Genomic DNA, 21,765 nt, shown 5'->3' with positions numbered 1-21,765 from the left:
CATCAAAATACAAAAGCAGAAGAACAACTCCACATTTATTTTTACGAATAAAGAGAGGATTCTCATGAGGGCTGCAAGTGAAACCAAGATTGCATATAGTGGTGCTGAACTTGTCAAACCATTCACGAGGAGCTTGTTTAAGATCATAAAGTGCCTTGCGAAAGAGACAGACTTTGCTAGAAGTACAAGGATAACCCGAAGGTGGTTTCAGATAGACCTTTTTCAAATCTTCATTAAAAAATGCATTCTTCACACCCATCTGACTGAGAGATCATTTTTTGACCGCAACAATGACAAGAAGAGCTCGAACAGATGTGAGACAAGCAACAAGAGCAAAAGTCTCTTCATAATCAATACCATACTCTTGTGTACAACCTTAAGCAACCAATCGTGCTTTATAATGGTCAATAGAACCATCAGAGCAAGTCTTGATATTGTATACCCATCTACTACCCACAACTTCCTTATTAGAAGGAGGATTAACCAAATTCCAAGTGTGTGCTTTTTCAAGTACCTGTATTTCTTCTTGCATTGTTTGTTACCAATTTGGATTTGTGGAGGCTTCTCTAAATGACTTAGGTTCATGTTGATAAAGAATAGTAGAAAAATAATGATAATCAAGAATATGAGAAGGTGTATTTCTTACCCTAGAAGAACGAGTGGAAGGAGGAGGCATGACGGTAGGAGTAGGATCAACGCTCGATTTGAAATCATCGAGAGATAGAGAAGGCGGAAGAGTAGGAGGCTGTAAAGGTGACTCGAGATAGAACTTGTAGAATCATCGCTAGGAAAAAGATCAACATTGGGGTTAGTGAAAAAAGGTTACTGAGTAGAGGGAATGGTCTTAAAGAAGGAGAACCGAGAAAACATGTGATTCTCCCAGAAGACAACATGACGAGATATACGAATACGTCTAGAGAGAGGATCTCAACAACAATAACCCTTGTGTTCAATGCCATAACCAAGGAAACAACACATACGAACCCGATGTTCAAGTTTACTATGTTCATGAGGCTGAAGAAGAATAAAACAGACACAACCAAAAACTCGAAGAGAACTATAATCTAGAGAGGTATGATAAAGACACTCAAAGGGAGTAACATTACCAAGAACAGAAGAAGGAAGTCTATTGATAACATGAAGTCATGAACAGCAATAAGAACAGTTTCACCCCATGTACGCTCAAGACACGAAAAGGAAAGAAGCATTGCACGAACAGAGTCAAGAATGTGACGGTGTTTACGTTCAACTCGTCCATTTTGTTGAGACGTACCAAGGCAAGAAAACTCAGACAAAATATCCTATTCTGCAAGAAAGGTTAAAAGTATGGAATCACGGTATTCCATAGCATTATCGCATCGAAAAACCTTAATGACCTTGGAAAACTGAGTTTTAATCATAGTGGCAAAGCTAATATAAATCTGAGGTAACTCATGGCGATTAGTCATCAAATAAACCGAAGTAAAGCGTGAATAATTATCAATGAAAACGACAAAGTATCGAGCTTCTCCCATAGAAGCGGTAGGAGTGGGGCCCCAAACATCATAGTGGATAAGATCAAAAGGAGAGCAAAAAAGAAAGAAATTATTATTTTCGGTGTATTATAAAAGGAATTTGGCGTATTAGTGTATTTAATCTTGTTTCCTTGAATTTTCTTTAACCTGTAATTAACAGCATTTCAATACAGCACAGACAGCTTCATAAAAGTTTATTTTTGTAACGAAAATTTATAAAAAGGTTGGATTAAATATTCACAAACTATACAATTTATAAAAAATATGTGTTCAAACAGACAATTTAGTACACAATTTTTAACATTCTACGATATTCAAACTATTTACTGTCAATATCTTCTGAACGCAATTCACAATAAGGACTTAATAATGCTACAGACATCTTGGACAATCTGATGGCTTCACTTTCTTCCTTCAAAAGCTTATGCGCCACATTAATCGGAAGGATGTGCATCAAATCATCAAATCCAAATCCCTGAATGATGGCTTTCTTTTCATTGCTCATATTTTAGAACTTATCATGCAAGAGTCTTGTCGAGCATCTCAAAATCATGAGTTTTTTTGTGAACAAACGAGAATAATTTAAATAAACTATATTTATACAAAGAAAAATTGAGTTGATCTAAGATATATGTGCTTATATCATGCAGCAGGGTTCTTGCTTGTCATTTTTACTGCAAGGAATAAAAAATAAAGTTAATAGATAATAACATCACCAGTTACACTTGAATTTACTTGAAATACACCGAAATATCAGCTATATATACTTTATTATTTTTTAAATTACATGACATAATATGAGCTCAAAATGATATTCAGGTCAATTAAACATGCATAAAATGACACCAGAAACACAAGGACAATATTCTATTTTTAGTTACACAAGGGATAGGACAATAGCACCAGTTACACTCGAATTCACTTAAAATCGACCGAAATACTAGCCATATATACCTCTATTATTTTTTAGATTACATGACATAATATGAGTTCAAAATGATATTCAAGTCACATATGCATAAAATGACACTAGAAGCATAAGGACAATATTCTGTTTCTAGTTACACTAGGGATAGGACAATAGCACCAGTTACACTCGAATTCGCTTGATATACACCGAAATACTAGCCATATACACCTTTATTATTTTGTTGATTATATGACAAAATATGAGTTTAAAATGATATTCAAGTCAACCAAACATGTATAAAATGATACCAAAAGCACAAAAATGATATTCAAGAACAACAACACCAGTTACACGTGAATTTACTTAAAATACAATAAAAGTTTCTATTTATACAAACTTAGTTCAAAAACATGCACAAAAACACATGAAAATACACGTTAAACTATACACAAAACAGTACGTAAAACAGTTAGTACTGATTGAGCAGTATGACGAGAAGAGTAATATGTATTATAAACCAAGAACACATAATGAATTTACTTAATAAATAGAAATATGATTATCTAGTGTTTCTCGATCGAAAGAGAAAAGTGAAAAAATTGTATGATTAGTGAAACAGTACTTTGAATAAATTTTCATCTTTTGTTTCTATATTTTTTTATGGAGATTTTGAACTTCTCTTATAGATTTTCTTGAGTTTTCGCTACGATTTTGACAGTTTCTTGAGAGATTTTAAGCATCGTTTGAATCTTCAGGGTTGGGAATTTGATCGAGGAAGAAGAAGAAGAAGCGTCTTTCATGATGTGAGGATTGTTTTTGTTGGGTTTGGGCCAACTTGTAAGCCAAAAAGACTTGTATATATAACAGAACTGGCTAAAAAAATATGCCATATCATCAAATATATAGTAGCCACCTTAGCATTCTTCTCGTCAGAGATGTGCTCCGGCGAGTCTAGGGACACACTTGACAACTTTTAAAATCTTTCAAAAATTATTTTGTCGATAATATTATTCAAGTGTTATTTTATCAGTGCAAAAATCTTTTCGAGTACTAAATTAGTATTTACCTCTTTTATATACTAGAATAACTCAAACAAAAATGGAATATATCAAATTAAAACCACAATAAAAAAGGATGACACTCAGCGTGCTGCATGAGTCAACATGCTCAATATTTTTTGGAAAGGAGGTCTTTGACCTTTTAATTTGAAAATAAATAAGTTATTTACTAATTGAAAATTTAAAAACATCCCTCACATTTTAATATGTGAAACATCTAAACTCTTACGGATGATCTATTTATCCTCATATATTTTAGATAGAGTGACTTAAATGTCTTACATTTTAGAAGGTGACAAACGTTTTTTATTTTCAATTAATTAGGGACTTCTTTGTCTTCAAATTAAAAAATAAAAAATTTATTTGTCTTTTTTTTTCATTGTATTGTATCAAAAAATGGCCTACCGATATTCCACAAATAGTATAAAATTATAAATTGATTGAACTAGAAATGTTATATATATTATTTTAAATAACTAAGTGGTTAATTCTTGAGTATTCAATAACTAAAAGTCACAATATATGTTGTAATATATAACTCTTAAAATTAATTTGGGTTAACCTAGTAGTTAGTTTATTAGTGTGTTTAAATAAGTGTTTGGAGTTCAAATTCTACCTTATGCATACAGCAATTTATTGACCTAACACCAAATGTTTAAATAAAATTTCTATCCATAACAAATTAGTATTAGTTCTGGTGGGTTGGAAATACTGTAGGACAAAATATACAGGTCTTAGAGATCAAATCTAAAACATCACATTTAAACAACTCAGCCTATGTTAGGTTTTGCAGATTAAGCGCTGTTATTTAATATCTGCTTAAGCAGCAAAATATTTCAGTATATATATAGGTCTTGGTTTTTACACATGACAGGATTTTTTTCCCTTTTATTGAGCATTTAAACACTAAGAAACAAAACTTAAGTTCTCAAGTGAAACATTAATATGGATGTCTCAAAACAAATTGTTGAAATGATGCTAAGGGTAGTTTCATCCTACAAACTCCCAAGCAAAGCAGTGGCCTTTTCTTGCAAAATTCGCCATGCTGTGTCGACGTGCCTCTGTTCTGTCAATGGTGCTCCTACTGCAAAACGCAGAATGAACTGACCTGAAAGAACCTGCACATAATTGGATACCATCAAGGGACAGAAAATAGGTGAAAGTGTGGAACCAAGAACAACACTAAATGCTTCTTATGCATACCGTGTGTGTTATGAAAACACTTCCTGTTGAATTCACCGAGTCAAGTAGATCACGGTTCAGTTTATTAGTATCTTCTGTGTTAGCCAGAGGCAAAAGCCGAAAACAGACTAAAGAGAATGTGCGAGGCGTAACAACCTGCATATCATGTAAAGAAGAAGGTGGAAACTCACGTGCAGTCGACTTCACGTGAAGTTGATACTTGAGAGCCGCTAGATGATTTGACTGATTTGACTAAATTTTCATCTAACGACTCTCAGATATCAACTTCATGTGAAGTTGACTTCACCTGAGTTTTCACCAAAGAAGAGGTGGAAACTCACGTGCAGTCGACTTCACGTGAAGTTGATACTTGAGAGCCGCTAGATGATATTTGATTATATTTGATATGATGCATTGTGGAGTTAAATAAATTAAGAAATGAAGGATAAGAGAGAATACCTTGAACCTTGGATCCTGACCAACAAGGTCCTCAAAATAAGCAGCCAGATTAATGTGGTTCCTCGTGTGATTTCGCAGACCTTCCAATCCGTAGAGACGCATCACCATCCACAGTTTTAACGATCTGGTGCTCATTTAGAAAATGTTAAACATGTAATGTAATGTTAATAAGTAACAAGGACAAAATTCAGATCATGCAAACCTAAAGCGACGCCCCAGGGGAATTTGCCAATCTTTGTAATCTATGACCATATTTCCTTGAGAGGCCTGTAAGTTCAACAGTATAAATATTCAATTTTATGTAAGAAGAGGACAAAGAAAATTTACCTTGTTTTTCAGATACTCCGGGTTTGTAGATAGTGATTGAATCAGAGCACTTCTATCCTGTATCAACTCACTATCAGTTACAAATAAAGATGCAGAGAGAAGATTGAGGGGGAAAGGGATGTGTTATACAGATACCTTAACCCAAAGTAGTGAACAGTCAAAGTTTGTCAAGAGCCATTTATGCGCATTCATGTTGAATGAGTCTGCTTCTTCGACACCATTGAGATGGTGTCGATACTCTGGACATAAACAAGCACTTCCAGCATAAGCAGCATCAACATGAAACCAAATGTTTTTGACCTGCCAATTAGAGAATGAAAACAATCATTATTAGATGTTCTAGGAATCAAACAGCACAGTCATGAACCATCTCTTCCAAAAGTTTAATATTTTAAAAAAATGATGCAAACAAGGACTGAACTCTAGATTGAGTGTGATCATTTCATACAAGAAGGCTTCCATGTTATTCAGCAAGTTTTATCACCCATTCAATCAAATACATTACCTTAGTAATTTTCCCCAATTCAGGTAGAGGATCAATAGCAGTTGATGAAGTTGTACCAACCTGCATTTGTATCAGATATGTTAAGAAATCAAATCTACTAAAAATAATTTCCTAAAACTGATATCATAAGCCTTAGTTCTTACAGTAGCACATAAGAAAAATGGTATAAGACCATTAGCAATGTCCCTTGAAACTGCTTCAGAAAATACTTCAGGAGAAAGCGCATAATTTGTTGAAGCATCAGTTTTTAGTGACCTGCAAAGCTCAGGATTAAGTCCACCTATCTGCCAATGCAAAGTAAAAACCGGTTAACAATAATCATAAAACTGTATCCTTCAAGGTTCAATGCTAGGACTTATATAGGATCCTTATGAGAAGCCTTCTCAAATCTTATGTTTCATTGAAGGTACCTGGCAGGCTTTTAGTAGAGAAGAGTGTGTTTGATCAGATGCATATGTCACAAGCTTAGGAAGAGCGTCTTTTCCGACCGTCCTTAAGATCTTGTCGCGAGCAGCCAACAAGACAACTAGTACTGCTTCACTCGCTGTTCCTTGAATAACTCCACCACCTTGCCCTGCAATACAATTTCTAAAATGAATTCCCATTTAGGGGAATGGCAAGTACTTGAAAGTGTCCTAATCCCCTAAATTTACAGACCAAGACCTCACCAGTAGAATGGAAATCATGAGGCAGCTTAAGTGCCTTAGCAAGCCAATCGAGAACAATGGTTTCGAGTTCTGTTGCGGCCGGAGAAGTTATCCAGCTGAAACCGACAATGTTGAAACCAGCACTGAGCATTTCTCCAAGAAATCCAGCAATGCTACTGTTGGAAGGAAAATATGCAAAATAATTGGGGCTTTGCCAATGTGTTACCCCTGGCAAAATCTTTTCCTGTACATCTGCAACATCACACATGACATGGTTCATTCAGCTAACTCCAAACAAAAAGGGGAAGCGAAAATCAGCATCCATCATAGAGTAATTCTTTAACATACGAACTAGTCATGAAATCATTAATCCCAAAAGTATAAAGGGTTAGGAAGAAGAACATAAATGGTTAGCAAATCCCCTGACACACTCTGGAGATTAACACAACATGTTACCTAGATTATTTTTTTTATTAGTTTAATGTTGATGATAATGAATTATATATTTTGATAATTTTCAATGAATGAAGAAAAAAAAAACAGAAAAATGAAAAACCTTATGTACTCCTGCTATAATTAATTACCATTAACATTAAACTAATAAAATAAAAATCAGGTAACACAACAAAACTTGTAAGAAATTTCACCATTCAAAACATGCTCCAGTGTTTCAGGATAATCAGGAGCAGAATCCGGTAAGAGCTTTTCAAGATAACCTGGCTGCAACGGTGGGAGTAAAATCAAACAGAATATTCACAATGATGAATCAAGAATCTACTCGTCTATGATAATGAACTAACCTGAACTTGGCTGAGAACTGGGAAAGTCTCAATGGTTTTGTAGTAGTCAGCAATAAAATCAACCATCTTATGTGCATGCTCTCTGAGTTGCTCCGCGTCCATGGACCTCAATATGCCACTGCTTTGTTGTTCTTCTTCCCTACTCAGCAATCAGAGAAACACATTCAATTCAATGAAAGTAAGTAAAACACAGAATAATAATTACAAATACAAATATACATTGGGAGAGAGTCTGACACGTTTATGACTCACATTGGGAGTTGGAATGATTTCAGTTGCAAAGTGAGTTCAGGTGGCTATATAATCCCAGTATCCTGCTATATATGGTGCAGGCCGCAGATGCCGTTTTTGAATCTTTATTATATGTAGAAGTGGTTGGGTTGGTTGGTTGGTGATGATGTTTTTGAATCTTAATTGCAAATGTAGAAATTAGTGGATTAGCATTTTTTTTAATTAGTTCATTTTCTTTTTTTTTTTTCGTTATTTGGTTGCATTATTTACAATAAACTAGTCATATTCGAAAAATGTTAGTTGTCCTTTTAACTTTTTTAGCTTTTATTCGGTCTTTTCAAAAATTTATTATTATTTAATTAATTTAAATATGAAAAAGCATGAGAACTCAATGAAATATTTATACAAGGTGTACAATGGAAGTTTAGGAAGTATTAGAGATATGACCATTAGTGTTATCTTTTCCCATCAGCTGAAACTTTTGGGACGAGTGGTATCATAACATCGTATTAGAGCTCTAGATCTGAAAGGTCAAGAGTTTGATTTTTTGTGAACCCCAAAATCAATAAAACTTTTGGGAAGATGTTTATTATCACTAGTACTCGGATGTTTATTCGGATATTCATTTTATAACTCAATAATCCATTGTACATATTGTACAAATAATTCATTATCTCTCAAACTTTATTTATTTTTTATTTTTTTAAAATTAAATAAAAAATAATATTTAAAAAATACCTAATTACAGTAGTCATATTCATACTAAATTAATATGAGAAATAAAAGTAGTTTTATGTAATATCAATAATTGTTGCAATTGCTTTTGTTAATATTACGTTAAAGTTATTAATTAAATCTGTTATAGTTTGGGGAGGTTTTTTTTATAGTTTGTGGAGCTGAAAAGCTAAAATTGTAATATAAAAGCAATTTAATATAATATTTAAAATAATTATTGATTTTATAATAACTGGATTGTATTTGATGGTTAACAAGTTACAGATTCTATTAAATAATATATTAAAAAGAGTCAAAGTAGTTTTTCAATTGGCTACTGACACTTTAAATAGTCTATAAATTCGTCACAATAGTTTTCTTTAAAAAATTGTCATAAAAAAAGTCTGAAGGACCAGCAATTTTTGTATTTTTTTGTAAGTATTTAACCATTAAACTAAAAGTGAGTGATTTCTCACTATTAGATATAATCTCACATTATTAAAAATATTATTAATGACCAATTAATGATTACAAAATACCAAAATTATGACCGCTAGCATTCCTCAATTGTCATTCTCTAATTTTGCTTGCTCTACTATTAGATTCACTTGCTTCCATAATAATAATATTGGATTTGTGCGTCATTTGTTTGCTTAATCAAATATCAAGGAGAAAAAAAAATTGAATTATGTTATAATTTTTCAATTGATATTAAAAATTATATTTGTACTATTACAAATTGTAATCTTATCTAGAATGCAAATATTTTCATTTTTTATTAATTAATAATTTCATTTTTTATTATATGTATTTTTAATTTTTTTTTAATAACTTTCTTAATCATTATAGAAAATAAAACAATAAAAAAATAATTTATAAAACTATAAAATCATGATAATATCAAATTAAAAAATAATAATATCATTCTTTTGTTTTACACAATACACACTGCTATTATTTGATGATACGGCACATATAGAAATGTGTTTACAGTGATAAAAAGAGCAATCTGCTTTATAACATGTTTTTAACGTGTATGTTTGAGTACTTTTATGTTGATCTCAGTAATGAGCCTGTGGAGAATAGGATCTCGACTATCAAGGGTGGGGAGTGTTCCCAAATCTGCCAAAACAAAAGGCTAAAGGAACAAAGGCATCTGTTTTATCTGAGAGTAAAGATAAGAGTGTTCCCTCTGGAACTTTTGAATCATACAAGCATCTCATTTCTGGAATGATAAAAAAATATCCTCTTAGAGCTTTTAAGCATGTCCAAGCTAATAGTAAAATCTTACAAAGATGCTCGATAGCATGCATTTGAAAATGATAAAGTTTGGATAACGTCTCATGAACGGGTGAACTTGCTTCTTGAGCATTTGGAATCTGTTGACAAGGACATAACCCATTCCGAAGAAAAAGAGGATATGCTGGAATCTGACGCTGAATCTTCTAATGCCTAGTTCGCTCCTTATTGCTGCCAATGAATGCACTTTATTCTGCTCTCTTGTTATTTGATTCAGTTGAACTATTTTTCATTTGACTTGAATGACTGTATTAAACTTAGCTTTGATACTATTTTTTATGTATGAATCATTTTGGGCAGCACTGGTTAATTCCTTGTGCTTGCAAGTGTCCCTCCTTGATGATAAATGGGGGAGAAAAATAAACAACAAAAGGAAAAAAAAAAAGAAAAATGACTGAATTGAAATTATTTTGTTTCAACAATTGGCTACCCTGTTTTGATATTGGCTGTCCTGTTTTGATACTCTTATTTTATTTGTACTCTAATTTTATTTTATTTTGTGCATTCTAATTTTAGTAGGATGTATGACATCTTGAGCCTTGATTATCTTGACATGTGTTTATGAGGTTTGAAAAGCATATTTTTGTGAAAAATTGACTCAGTTTCAAAAGGTTTCGCTATTTTAAATTTTTAATCTTTAGGAACCGATTGAAACTTGTATACAATATTTGCTTTCTTGAAAATTTTGTTTATCAGACACACATCAAGGAGGAGCTTATTGAACAAAAGAAAATGGAAGATTTTTGAAGATCTTCAAAGGGAAGTACTCAATCCTAACCCTTTCAATTCAGTTTAATAATGTTTGTCATCAAGGAGGGGATTGTTGAGTTTGAAAAACTGAAATGATGATCAAACATTATTAAAATAGAAAATTATTAAAATTATTATTAAGTGTTTATTTTTTTTCTTTGGTATTCCAATAGTTTGTTTGATATTTTTGTTAGTGTGCAAGAAGAAAAATAAAATTGTTTCTTGGCCCAAATGATGAAAGGTCAATTTAGTTACTAAACATGTTTAGCCCAATAATATTTATTCACTTCAAGTGGCTAAAAGGCAAAAAAACTAAAATTGGCCCAAAGCCTTCATAAACCATTCCGTGATCACAAGGAAGCTTTCTAAAGAAACCAATAGTCTAACACGTGACTTTATGCCTTGCTAATTGGAAGTTAAAATTCAATTTGATTTAATCATATTAAAAATTTTACACGTTACTTTATGTCTTGAGTGATGAAAGTGGGAATTCAATTTGGTTTAATTCCATTTAATGCTTCATTCGAAAGTTTTCTTTCTCTTATCTCTCCTCTCTCTTGCTTTCAATCGCTTCAATCTATCAGAGAAGAAGAAGATAGAAGAAATAAGAAGTCACAGAAAAGTCTATGAAAAATTTTCTCCACAGAAGAAAAGATTTGAAGAAAGGTTTCAAGATTTTGTTGCCAAGAAAGGAAGAGATCGGTCTCGGTTCATGAAGCAAATCATCTTGAAGGCACAATAAAAATTTATTTCCATTTTTGTGAAGAAGATAGCCTCTGAGTCTTAGGTAGGGAAGAAGCAAAAATGAAAAGCTTGAAGCCATCCTGGATCAGACGCTCATTCACGTTCAAAATCAATTCTTGGGGTCAAAGTCAAGATTAATGGCCAAAATTAAAGAAAATAGATGAAAAAGGTTGAGAGAAGTACGTGTATGTAGTTTCAGTTTTTCCTCTCTCTTCCCTTTGTTCAAACCGTGACTTAGCCTATCTTGGAGAAAAAGTTGCTGGGTTGGTTGAACCGGTTTCAACCTTGAAAGTTTCATCTTTCTATATTAAGGGTGAATGGCCAAAGGTTGAGATCAAGGAGAGTAAATGAAAGCATAGAGTTCTCATAACTACTCGAGTTTCCTGAATTCTTCTCCTTCAATGGTGTTCATTTTGTTTTCTTTTTCTTAGTTTTATCTGTCTGAGTCTCATGATGAAAAAGGCAAACATTGTGAGATTTGTAAGAAAAAGCTAGTGAGAGAAAAAAAGCAATTATCAAAATTAAAGAAAAAGTCATAGATGTCTTAGAGTTTCTTTGTACATCTATCTGTTGTGTGTTATGATCCTATGGAGATTCCCTTACAAATTGGGTTAGCACTTTGCCGTTGAAAGCTAGATTGAGGTCTAGTCAAGTTCAGATTGCAGTTAGAATTTGGATTTGTCCTAAATATGAATGGGTAATTCCTAGGAAGAAATTGGTATATGTAATGTTGTGAAAACATAGTGAAATTCTATTATTGTTGTGATGGAGAGTGGATATAGGCTACATTGCACCTAGTAGTTGAAGCAGAATATATCTGGTGTCAATTCTTCTTCTCTACTCCTTTCTCTGTATCTGTTTGTCAGGAGACAAAAACAAAAGTGATACGAGACAAAACAAAAGTGTCTCCCAACTCAGCACGAAACAAAAGTATAAAATCTCCTGAAGTTCTTTTAAAAAATCAAAAATTAATATTCAGCAAAAAGGGATTAAGATTCAACTCTCCATTTTCTTAGGCACTGATTCCCATCAAGTATAAAAAGAGATGATAAATTATGTTTTATTATTCAATTTATATTTATTGAAGAGAAATAATATTAACATTAAAGACATAGAATAATTTTATATATTGAGGAGAAATAATATTAATATTAAAGACATATAATAATTTATATAAAAGTAAAGTATAAAAGAATATAAAAATATAAAATATTTAAAAAATAAATATTATGAGAATAAAAAAATAAAAAGAATCTTAAAGTAATAATACAAAGAATAAAATTAAGTTATGCAATCTTGGAGAAAAATTTGACGTGGCAAAATAGATTTATATATTTTTTTTTGGATAATAAAAGAAAAAAATGAATCAGTCATTCATGAATTATATCGAATGTTATTCTTGCTATTCATGCTAATATGATATACATTTGTATTGACAAATAAAATAATAAAAAAGAAGGAAAGAAAGAAAGAATACATAAAGCTATACCTATACATATATAACGAGACAATTCCGTACAAACTAATTAAGTGGAACATCCTCTAACAAAATCTTGAAACCGTGGAGAGTTCTTGATTATTGGGAGACTTCCGAAAAGAATTAATTGAGAGAACATAATTTTAAAGTGTCAAATAAATTGATTTTTCATTTTTTAATGTAGGACTAATTTCAACATTTTTCACATTTACAATATTAACATGGCATTAACCTTAGCGCCTTTGGAAGTTAAATGTCTTCACTGATATAGCAAATGAGAATGCAAAAAGTGCTCCAAATCCAACAACCACAGCTGCAACCACTCCCAAGAAATCATGCCTGAAGCCAAAGTAATGTCTCAAAAAGTCCTCAATTTTTGGTTTACTTCCATCATTGGATTCAATGCTTCCTTGCAAATCTCCATATTGTGATGCCACCAAACCATACAAACTCCAAGCCACTGGATTTAACCAATAGTACCATCTCCACCATATTGGAATACTCTGATGAGCAATGCAAATAAAATATATATTAATATTAAATTCAAAAGTTATTAACCATATTACTAAAAATACTTATATGATTTTAGAGGACAATTAATGCGGGCAAAATTTTTTTATATGATTTGTTAGGAGATGAAATCCTGAAAAATTAGATTGTTGGGTAATTTTAAAAAATATGGGGCAAATAAAATTCGTCGAAAACAAATTACAAAATATAAATTCGTCGGAGATAAATTGTCAATTTTTATTTTTTTCAATTTTTAAAAAGTGAATTCGTCAACAGAGAATTGTATTTTTATTTTTAATATTTTAAAAATACAATTTGCCGAGAAGAATTGTTTTTTATTATTTTTAAATTTTAAAAAATATAATACATTAACAGCAAATTCTAAATACTATATATTAGTAAATAATGATATTACACCATTCTTTTAAAAATTACCAAACCTAAAACCATATACAAATTAAAAAGTAAATTAGTACGTACTTTAGAAATATTTATAACTACATATTTTATGTCATTTTTAAATATAATAGATAGATATAAATAGTTATAAATATTTCTGCAATTCGCATTAAACATAATACAAGAGAATATAAGAATGGAAAAATATAAGTAAAGAATGAAAATATTAAACAATGTAAATAATGGATATATCGGATATTCAATTTACTAGTTGTGCGGATGGTTATCCTAATAGTAAAATTTAGGTAGATAATTTAGAAGTATAGTATGTTTTTATTTTATTGGACCAATTTTAGAGTTCATTGTTCACAAAAATCATTGTGTACCTAACAAAGTCCTATACGTATTTCTCATAATGTTGTAAGTAGCAAGATGCATCCATTTAATGTGATAGCAACTAAGGAAGTCAGAACTTACTGGTCTTGGGATTATGAATCCTGAGAAGAGATTCCACACTGAGTAGAAAGCAGAAGCAACTATAGTAGAGATGTGTTGATTTGGAGTCATAGCAACTGACATCATGCCATAGTAAGTGAAGTACAAGAAGGTGAAATACATGAAGAATAAGTACCAGAAAACCTTAGTCACTGTCCACTCAAAACCAATCATTGCATAAACTATAATGCCATACACCAATGCCTGTGAAAGAACATATGGGACCTCAATTAGAACCTGCAAAAGAAGATGAAAGTTAGAAAAGAAGAGGAAGACGTTCATTATTTACAAAATGTGGAAATTCAGGTGCAGTCGACTTCAGGTGAAGTTGATACCTGAGAACCGTTTTTCATCTAACGGCTCTCAGGTATCAACTTCACGTAAAGTCGACTTCACCTGAATTTTTACCTTTACAAAAAACTAAGTCTTATCTAATTATGTGAGGCGTAGAATTACTTGCCTGAGCAAAAGCATACGGCAAAGCTGAATACATTCCGGCTGCTCTTTCTCTATAAAAGACTGTTCTCTCGACTGCAACTACCGGCTGCACGGCATTAGCATTCTTAATACCAATAAGGAGAACAGCAGCATACATGGAACCCATGGCATTGGAAAGATCTTGTTGCTTTTTACTGCAATAATTTAGGGTGAAGATTTAATTTTAGATCAAACAAATTACATTAGTTTATAGCGGAAACGATGTCCTAGTTCCTAGTTTGATCTTACATTGTGGAGCCAAGGTTCCAAAACATGCTTCCAAGCACTAAAGCCACCGCGGTTGAGTAAAGAAATCTTATGGCAGTGTACAGCGGATTGCGCCAGTAAGACCAATGTTGTTTCCACAAGCAAGCCAAGCATTGTGTGAAAAAGGACCTTGAGAATTGTGTAGGAAAATAAAGGTCTTTGGAACCAGGAGCCGGAGTACTCAATTCTTTAATAAGTTCTTTGTTTCTCCTGAACCAAAACAAAATCAGCAAATATCCTATGCAATATTTTAGAAAACTCAGGTACAGTCGACTTTACTTCAAATTGATAGCTGAAACCCGCTAGATGAAAATTTAGTCCAATCAGTCAAATCATCTAACGACTCTCAGTTATCAACTTTACGTGAAGTCAACTGTACCTGAGTTTCCACCTTGTAGAAATTAGAATAGAAAAATACCTGTATAAATCTGATTTTTTATACACCTCAGAGAAATCAATCCCCAATTCATGTTCTTTAGCTGAATTTGTGACTTCTAGCATCCATGTTGCTGGATTATAGCCATCTTTAATCTTATTAACACCTTGGATTCCCTTCAAGACAAATGTGTGCATATGAGTGAATTTATTTCATTTTAGATATATAATTCAATATTTTTCATTTTAATTTTCTGCATAACATTTCCATTTTCTACCTCAAAGTAGCTAATTAAAGTGGAAGAATGATGCCCAAGTGGTCCAACATATATCTCTTGTCCACCTTGCTTCATTAGCAGAAGCTGTGTTTCAATGGAAAAAGAATATAAACTCAGTAACAGAAGAGAACAGATTAAAATTGATATGTTTATTTTTCAAGTTTTTTTACCTCATCAAAAGATTCAAAAATATCAATGCTAGGCTGATGAATGGTACAGACAACAGTTCTTCCTGTGTCAACTGTGTTCCTAACTGTTCTCATAACAATTGCAGCAGCTCTTGCATCCAGCCCTGAAGTTGGCTCATCCATGAATATTATAGAAGGATTCGCCACCAACTCGACCGCAATCGTCAACCTTTTCCGTTGTTCTGTGGACAAACCACTAATACCAGGCAATCCAACCAAAGCATGCCTTAGTGGTTTCAACTCCACAAGTTCCATCACTTCCTCAATGAACATCTATAACCATGCATTAATCAGTTAGTCTCAAACTTAATTAGTAACATCACCAAAGCCTAAAGGCTTTAGATTCATATACCAACCTTTCTGGTTTTAGCATCAATATCTGGGGACAATCTAAGCCATGCTGAATAGAGCAAGGATTCATATACAGTTACATTAGGAGAGTGGATATCGTTTTGCTCGCAGTATCCGGAAATCCTTGCAAATGTTTCTTGCTTCTTTGGATACCCTGAAACTGTGATGTTCCCTCCAATATAGCCTCCAGTTTTTCTACCAGCAAGTACATCCATCAGAGTTGTTTTTCCAGCACCAGTGACTCCCATTAGAGCAGTGAGAACACCTGGCCTAAAAGCTCCACTAACACCCTTCAAAAGAACCAACCTATCCTCAACAACGCCGCGATCCTTCATAGCCTGCATATTTAGTGCAAAGATTCTTTTAAAAATTATTACACAATAATGATTTGAAATTTGAATACAATGATATGTTTCTGCATTACCTGTGGCATGTCAACAGCATATGTTACTTCATCAAAGGTGATGGAATGTGGCTCAAAAGGAAGAACCATTCCTCTTCTATTATGAGGAGTAATGCTTCCACTTACACTCTCTCCGTTTACCACTGTAAAATGAATCCAATATGTGAATTGTTGATCAACTATATTATGCAGATACAAGCTGTTAGAGGCTTAGTTTTAATGAGATGAAGTACCTCTATTTGAGTGATGAGAAAAGCTATGTCTCAAGAACTTCAAAGCATTAGTTCCTTTTTTACTACCATCATTTTCTTCATTGCTTTTACTTTCTTCTGATTTTACAGACTGATGCTTCCCAAGTGCTGCATAATCAATTTTGTGATATTAGTACAAAACTTCTGTTCTGAAGTTGGTTTAGTAAACATTAAGGCGAAGAAAGAAACTTACGATCCAAGTAAGTGAGAGCGAGAATGTAACCAAAGTTAAAGATTAAGGTGTATCCAATCAAGGCTCCAACAGCTATCCAATACCAGTAAGACTGAGTAAAGAATCCGCGCGACTTCAAAACTTGAATTCCTAGAGTTTCATTTGAACCAGGTAGAACCTTTTTCATGAGACAACATAAACAAACATTAGATCATTCTTGTGATACAAGAAAGGCAAAAAAAGCTGAACAAATGCTTTAGTTAGAAACATACATGTCCCCATCTCTTCCCCAGGAACTCATTGTTTGCTATCCCATTTTGTCCATACATCATAGGTGACATCCAAAATCCCCAAAGCCACCATTTTTTTATGTTTTCTGTAGGCATAAAGCAAAAGATGTTACTACAGAACATAATGTCATAAAGACTAAGATTGTTTTGTTTTGTTTTGTTTATTATCTATGATTATTGATACCTTTCGACAAGACGAAACCACTCATGGCAAAAAGGATTGCTAAAGCAAATGATCCAAATGTTAGAGCCACTGTCATTTCTCTACCTACTGCTGCAATAAATCGAAACAACGAAGAAGCCATCTGGTTTACTAGTACAAGAAGAAGGTATTGCCTGAAAAATCTGCATCAAGTAGACACAAGAATTAGTATCAGTATTTGGTACTAAAAAACATTGTCCAAAAAATTTGAATTTGCTTGAAATATAGTTCTTTGTATTACCTTCCAACATCTGGATCAAAACCAATGACATAGTAGGTTAGGAAGACCCAAACTCCAACCTCCACAAAAGTCATTGGGATTTTGAGGATCCATGCAGGAAGAGCAAATGCCCATGAAGGGAAGAAAAGATGTTCCCTTTGCTTGTAGAAAACAGGAAGCCTTGAAACTACCATAGAAAGCTCAGCCAGACCATTGAACATAATCACCACAACACTGTAGAACAATGCACCTGTATATATACCACCATGTGTCACTGAATCTCGGTGCATCTCCGTTCGGAGGAAGATTGTCATTGCAATGATTGCCATTACAGCAAGCTGATGAAGGCAGGATGAAGAAATTAGAAAGTGGATATGAAAAACATGCATTAACTAATTAAACTTTCCAAGTTAGAAGCTTCATACTTGGCAAAGCTTGAAGGTGTAGACGAATGAATTGCGCTTCATAAGTAAATATTCTCTTGCTAAGCAAGCTTTTAGGAGTTCCCATTTTCCAACTCCATATTTTTTGGTTGTCAAAGCAGCAGGGTGGCTCTTAGACTTGTCAAACTCAGTACTAAGTTCATCACCAAGTCTTCTCCCAACATGAAATGATTGAAATGCATCAGCAAACTCTTTGGATGTGACAAATCTATATGGCTGATCTTTGTGAACCCAATATTGTTCTTGATCTTTCCTTGATGTCACCTATAACATAATAATAGTTTGCAAAGTTAAGATCACATAGATGACATAACCTTACCATTTTGGCAAGTAAACATAATTGAAAGGTATAATGATACTACTCACCTCTTGCAAAAAGTCTGCCACACCTTTCCTCTCAGGACATTTAAACCCCATGGATTCGAAAAACTCGAGCACATTTTCACGGGGACCTTGGTACACAATGTGGCTATCAGAGAGTAGAATAATGTCATCAAAGAGATTGTAAGTCTCTGGTGCTGGCTGCAGCAGTGAGATGACGGCGGTTCCCTTGAGAATGTGAACATATTGCTTGAGTGAATTCACAATCTGGAAAGTTGTTGAACTGTCCAAACCAGTGGAGATTTCATCCATGAAAAGAGCTTTAGCTGGTCCTACCAGCATCTCCCCTATATTTATATAGCTTATTGTTATTAAAAAACTCTCACATAATCAATATATTTCAAGATTGAAACCTCTGGTTCTGTTTTACCTGTTGTAACACGTTTCTTTTGTCCACCAGAGATACCTCTTAACATTGCATTTCCTACCACAGTATCAGCACATACCTCCAATCCCAGAATCTGCATAGGTTTAGAAAAGAAACAAAACACTTCAGAACAGAATATTATGATGAGTACATGATGATTAGAGAGTGACTTTGAAATTATAAATTTTACCCTTAGGACATAATCTGTAATGAAATTTGCTTTCTGGCCTTCAGTTGCTACAGCCTGAGTATTATAATTCAAAAAAAGACAATTAACTAGTAATTATCAATAATTTCTGTTTATAAGGAAAACAAGTAGTTTCAAGATAACTAATTTATCTTTTACCTTCATGTAGACATCAATATCTGGATCAGGCTTGATATTGGCCTCTTTTTCTCTTCTTGACAATTCTGCTAGCAGGTCTGCAAAATGCCAAAAGTATTAAGACATTGGCAAAAGTCAACGGTCAACATTTGTTTTCAATGTTAAATTTTCTTAAGAGAAAGTTTAGGAGTTAGCACTTTTATTAAAATTTGACTAACACTTAACCAGCAAAAGCACTTAACCAGCAAAAGAAAAGTGAGTAATCTCACACCATTAAAAATACTAATGATGGTTAATTGATAACTATAAATCACAAAATCTGCTGACCCTAGCACTCTTCTTTGCTGAAACTATGAGCAAAATAAGAAAGAAAAAGCATAATTTAATTTGGACTAACCATAACGAGGTCCAACTCCTTGGCATCTTGCAGAGAAAGCCAGTGTTTCTCTGACAGTCATTTCTCCAATATGAAGATCATTTTGACTCACATATGCAGCAGTTCTTTGGGGCACAAACTCATTCATCCCTTGTCCATTATAGGTCACCTTTCCATTAAACTGATACAGAAGCAACACTTAATTATTTGCTAGACCAAATTAAAAAAAAAATGATTTGTCTGTGTATTTTTTCATGTCCTAACCTTTAATTTTGGATCAAGTTTTCCTGCCAGAGCCAACAGGAGTGTGGTTTTTCCAGAACTTGGTGGGCCCAAAAGCAATGTCATTCTGAAGAGAGAGGAAAATTGAAACATGATATTATGTATATTGATTACAAAAGTTGTTAGCTAATTAATAACTATGATTATCTTGTATTCCAAATACCTGGCAGGCTTTATTATTCCACTAACATCCTGGAGTATATTTATGTGTTCTCTTCTACTTGGAAGTACATGAAGAGTGTTCAACAGTCCCTGAAAAATTATGAAACCAAAATATTAGATAAGTTACTATCTCCTTCAATATATATAGCAAACTTCAATTCACTATATATACTACTTACCTCAACTATATTGACCATGAAGTTGGTGAAGGTGGGCAAAGCTCTGGTTCCTACATGAACTTCTGCTTCAATGTTCATGTGCTCAAATCTGACCTCTATTGTAGGAAGATCAATTCCAACTCTGGTTTTTAATTCATCATACAAGTAAGAAAATAACAAGATTATCTATTAGGACAATTGCATTTTTCCTTTTTAGAATAATATAATAATAGGCAGGAAATTGAAAGTTTTAACAATAATGTAAAATATCTATATAAAAGTTAACATTAATAATTCAAAATTGATTAATCACTTCTTATATGCATTTAAATGAAATGTAATAAGAAATAAATTTTAAGATAAAAATTCATGTACAGTTATTTTCGTATAAAGTTGATAATTAAAAAATATTGAATAATTTAACATATCTAGCAATATATAAAAATAGGATATATGGAGACCACTTTAATAAAGACACTAAAAATATTGTTTTAAGACGTTTACATATGTTATGTTATTATTGGACATCTTTATTAAATTGGTTAATAATTTATTTTTTAATAAATCAGAATAAAATCAGTTTATTATAGCAACAATAATAAACCTAATTGTCTGTATTATAATTATTAGACTCGATTTGATCCGATCGAATTACACAATCTAAATCAATATTATTAAATTTTTTTATAAAAAGATAAATATACCCCTAACTTTTTGTTTTGCAAACATTTAAATTCTTAAAAATTTATAAATACAATTAAATTTCTAAAAAAATAGATTTATTGTTATTTTATAAAAAATCGATTTTATTCTAAGTTGTTAAGAAATTAAAAAATAATCGACTCATTAATACGTCCAATAATAATGCGACACGTATGCTTTTACGCGTCTTTATGGGAGTATTCCCCATAGAAATAACTGAATCGGCAAGCATTCATGATGGTTATTGTTATTATTACCGATCAATACGATCCCTGAGCTTGAGCAAGAACTTCTCATTATCCTCTTCAGCAATCCTGACTAGCCTCTCAAGGAGTTCTCTCTTTTCTTGCAACCCAAGCTTCTTTATGTCAATCTCACTAACTCCTCCGCCGTCCGGCGAGGCCAGCAACCCTTTCCTCAGACGCGAAACAGTGGGAAGTCTCTCAATTGCCGCCCACTTGAGAGCCTCCTCGTCGTCCTCCTGCCGGAACGAGCTGGAGAATATCTCGTCAGCATCAGTACTCCTCCATATCGAAGAACTTCCAATCCTAAAACTCCCTCCACCCTCCATCCGCCAAAACTTGCCAACTTCTCTCAAATGTTGTTACTATTTGTTTATTTTGTTATTGTTTTCTGTTGGCAAAGGTATGTAGTAGTTACTTGCTCAATGGTTGAATGTGAAATAAGAAATGGTGTAGCGCATATATATAGAGAGGTTTTTTTTTTTTTGCCAAAGATAGAAGACTCGAACTCGTAACCTCTTAATTGAATATAAAGAGATTATGCTATTTGAGGGTTTACTTAACGTAGATGAATAACTATGCATCATGCAGTTCGTTTACTTTAAATTTCATGTTCAATAAAGGTGTCGAAAATGATGTCGGCGATGTATTCAATTATTTATTTTATTTTAATTAGAATCTTATTACAGCTGGGGGATGATTACTGTGTGTGAGAAGAAAGAAGTGGTTACGAATATCCAACCGTGATGTAGTTGAATTTCTGTTGGTTGAGGCTCGCAGAGTGGTCAAATATAATACACAATTTTTTGGGATAAAGATTACATTGTAATAT

General features: G+C 32.9%; 2 protein-coding genes across 4 annotated transcripts; both read right to left on the bottom strand.

Annotated features, from left to right (window-relative positions):
- Window positions 1-4,244: 4,244 nt before the first annotated feature.
- LOC130933050 (phenylacetaldehyde synthase) lies at window positions 4,245-7,833 on the bottom strand. 3 transcript variants are annotated; one of them, XM_057862551.1, is made up of 13 exons: window positions 7,655-7,833; window positions 7,403-7,541; window positions 7,250-7,322; window positions 6,624-6,854; window positions 6,366-6,529; window positions 6,099-6,239; window positions 5,956-6,015; window positions 5,586-5,750; window positions 5,451-5,507; window positions 5,326-5,390; window positions 5,124-5,247; window positions 4,686-4,820; window positions 4,245-4,600 (listed from the first exon to the last, which is right to left on the bottom strand). In XM_057862551.1, coding segments are annotated over exons 1-13 (1,479 nt in total). In that variant the 5' UTR covers window positions 7,657-7,833; the 3' UTR covers window positions 4,245-4,477. The 3 variants fall into 3 exon arrangements, 2 of the variants coding, with proteins under 2 accessions (XP_057718534.1, XP_057718535.1); XM_057862552.1 differs by having other exon boundaries at window positions 4,363-4,600; window positions 4,686-4,708; XR_009067591.1 differs by having other exon boundaries at window positions 4,487-4,600; window positions 4,686-5,015.
- A 4,717-nt stretch (window positions 7,834-12,550) lies between these two features.
- LOC130935243 (pleiotropic drug resistance protein 1-like) lies at window positions 12,551-21,336 on the bottom strand. Its single transcript, XM_057864884.1, has 24 exons — window positions 20,949-21,336; window positions 20,011-20,131; window positions 19,833-19,921; window positions 19,652-19,736; window positions 19,409-19,568; window positions 19,033-19,109; window positions 18,877-18,930; window positions 18,690-18,780; window positions 18,305-18,606; window positions 17,921-18,202; window positions 17,517-17,833; window positions 17,258-17,418; window positions 17,056-17,159; window positions 16,805-16,961; window positions 16,594-16,719; window positions 16,382-16,503; window positions 15,963-16,295; window positions 15,589-15,879; window positions 15,419-15,502; window positions 15,184-15,317; window positions 14,748-14,975; window positions 14,482-14,653; window positions 14,004-14,258; window positions 12,551-13,120 (listed from the first exon to the last, which is right to left on the bottom strand). Exons 1-24 carry the CDS (start codon window positions 21,260-21,262, stop codon window positions 12,851-12,853), a joined length of 4,329 nt encoding a protein of 1,442 aa, XP_057720867.1. The 5' UTR covers window positions 21,263-21,336; the 3' UTR covers window positions 12,551-12,850.
- Window positions 21,337-21,765: the final 429 nt, after the last annotated feature.

This window comes from Arachis stenosperma, chromosome 6 (assembly GCF_014773155.1).
Source record: "Arachis stenosperma cultivar V10309 chromosome 6, arast.V10309.gnm1.PFL2, whole genome shotgun sequence".
Taxonomy (NCBI): Eukaryota; Viridiplantae; Streptophyta; class Magnoliopsida; order Fabales; family Fabaceae; genus Arachis; species Arachis stenosperma.
The sequence above is the reverse complement of the archived record's forward strand: the minus strand, read 5'-3'. Positions and strand labels throughout refer to the sequence as shown.

Excerpts from the sequence above, each read along its gene's own strand:
- LOC130933050 (XM_057862551.1), bottom strand. Across the intron at positions 7,323-7,402 it reads CAGTTCTCAGCCAAGTTCAG|CCAGGTTATCTTGAAAAGCT; the intron begins GTTAGTTCATTA and ends CCACCGTTGCAG. Across the intron at positions 6,855-7,249 it reads ACTGGAGCATGTTTTGAATG|ATGTACAGGAAAAGATTTTG; the intron begins GTGAAATTTCTT and ends GTGATGTTGCAG.
- LOC130935243 (XM_057864884.1), bottom strand. The coding sequence starts at position 21,262 with ATGGAGGGTGGAGGGAGTTTTAGGATTGGAAGTTCTTCGATATGGAGG. Across the intron at positions 18,781-18,876 it reads TTACAGATTATGTCCTAAGG|ATTCTGGGATTGGAGGTATG; the intron begins GTAAAATTTATA and ends AAACCTATGCAG. Across the intron at positions 16,504-16,593 it reads TTCTCATCACTCAAATAGAG|TGGTAAACGGAGAGAGTGTA; the intron begins GTACTTCATCTC and ends TTCATTTTACAG.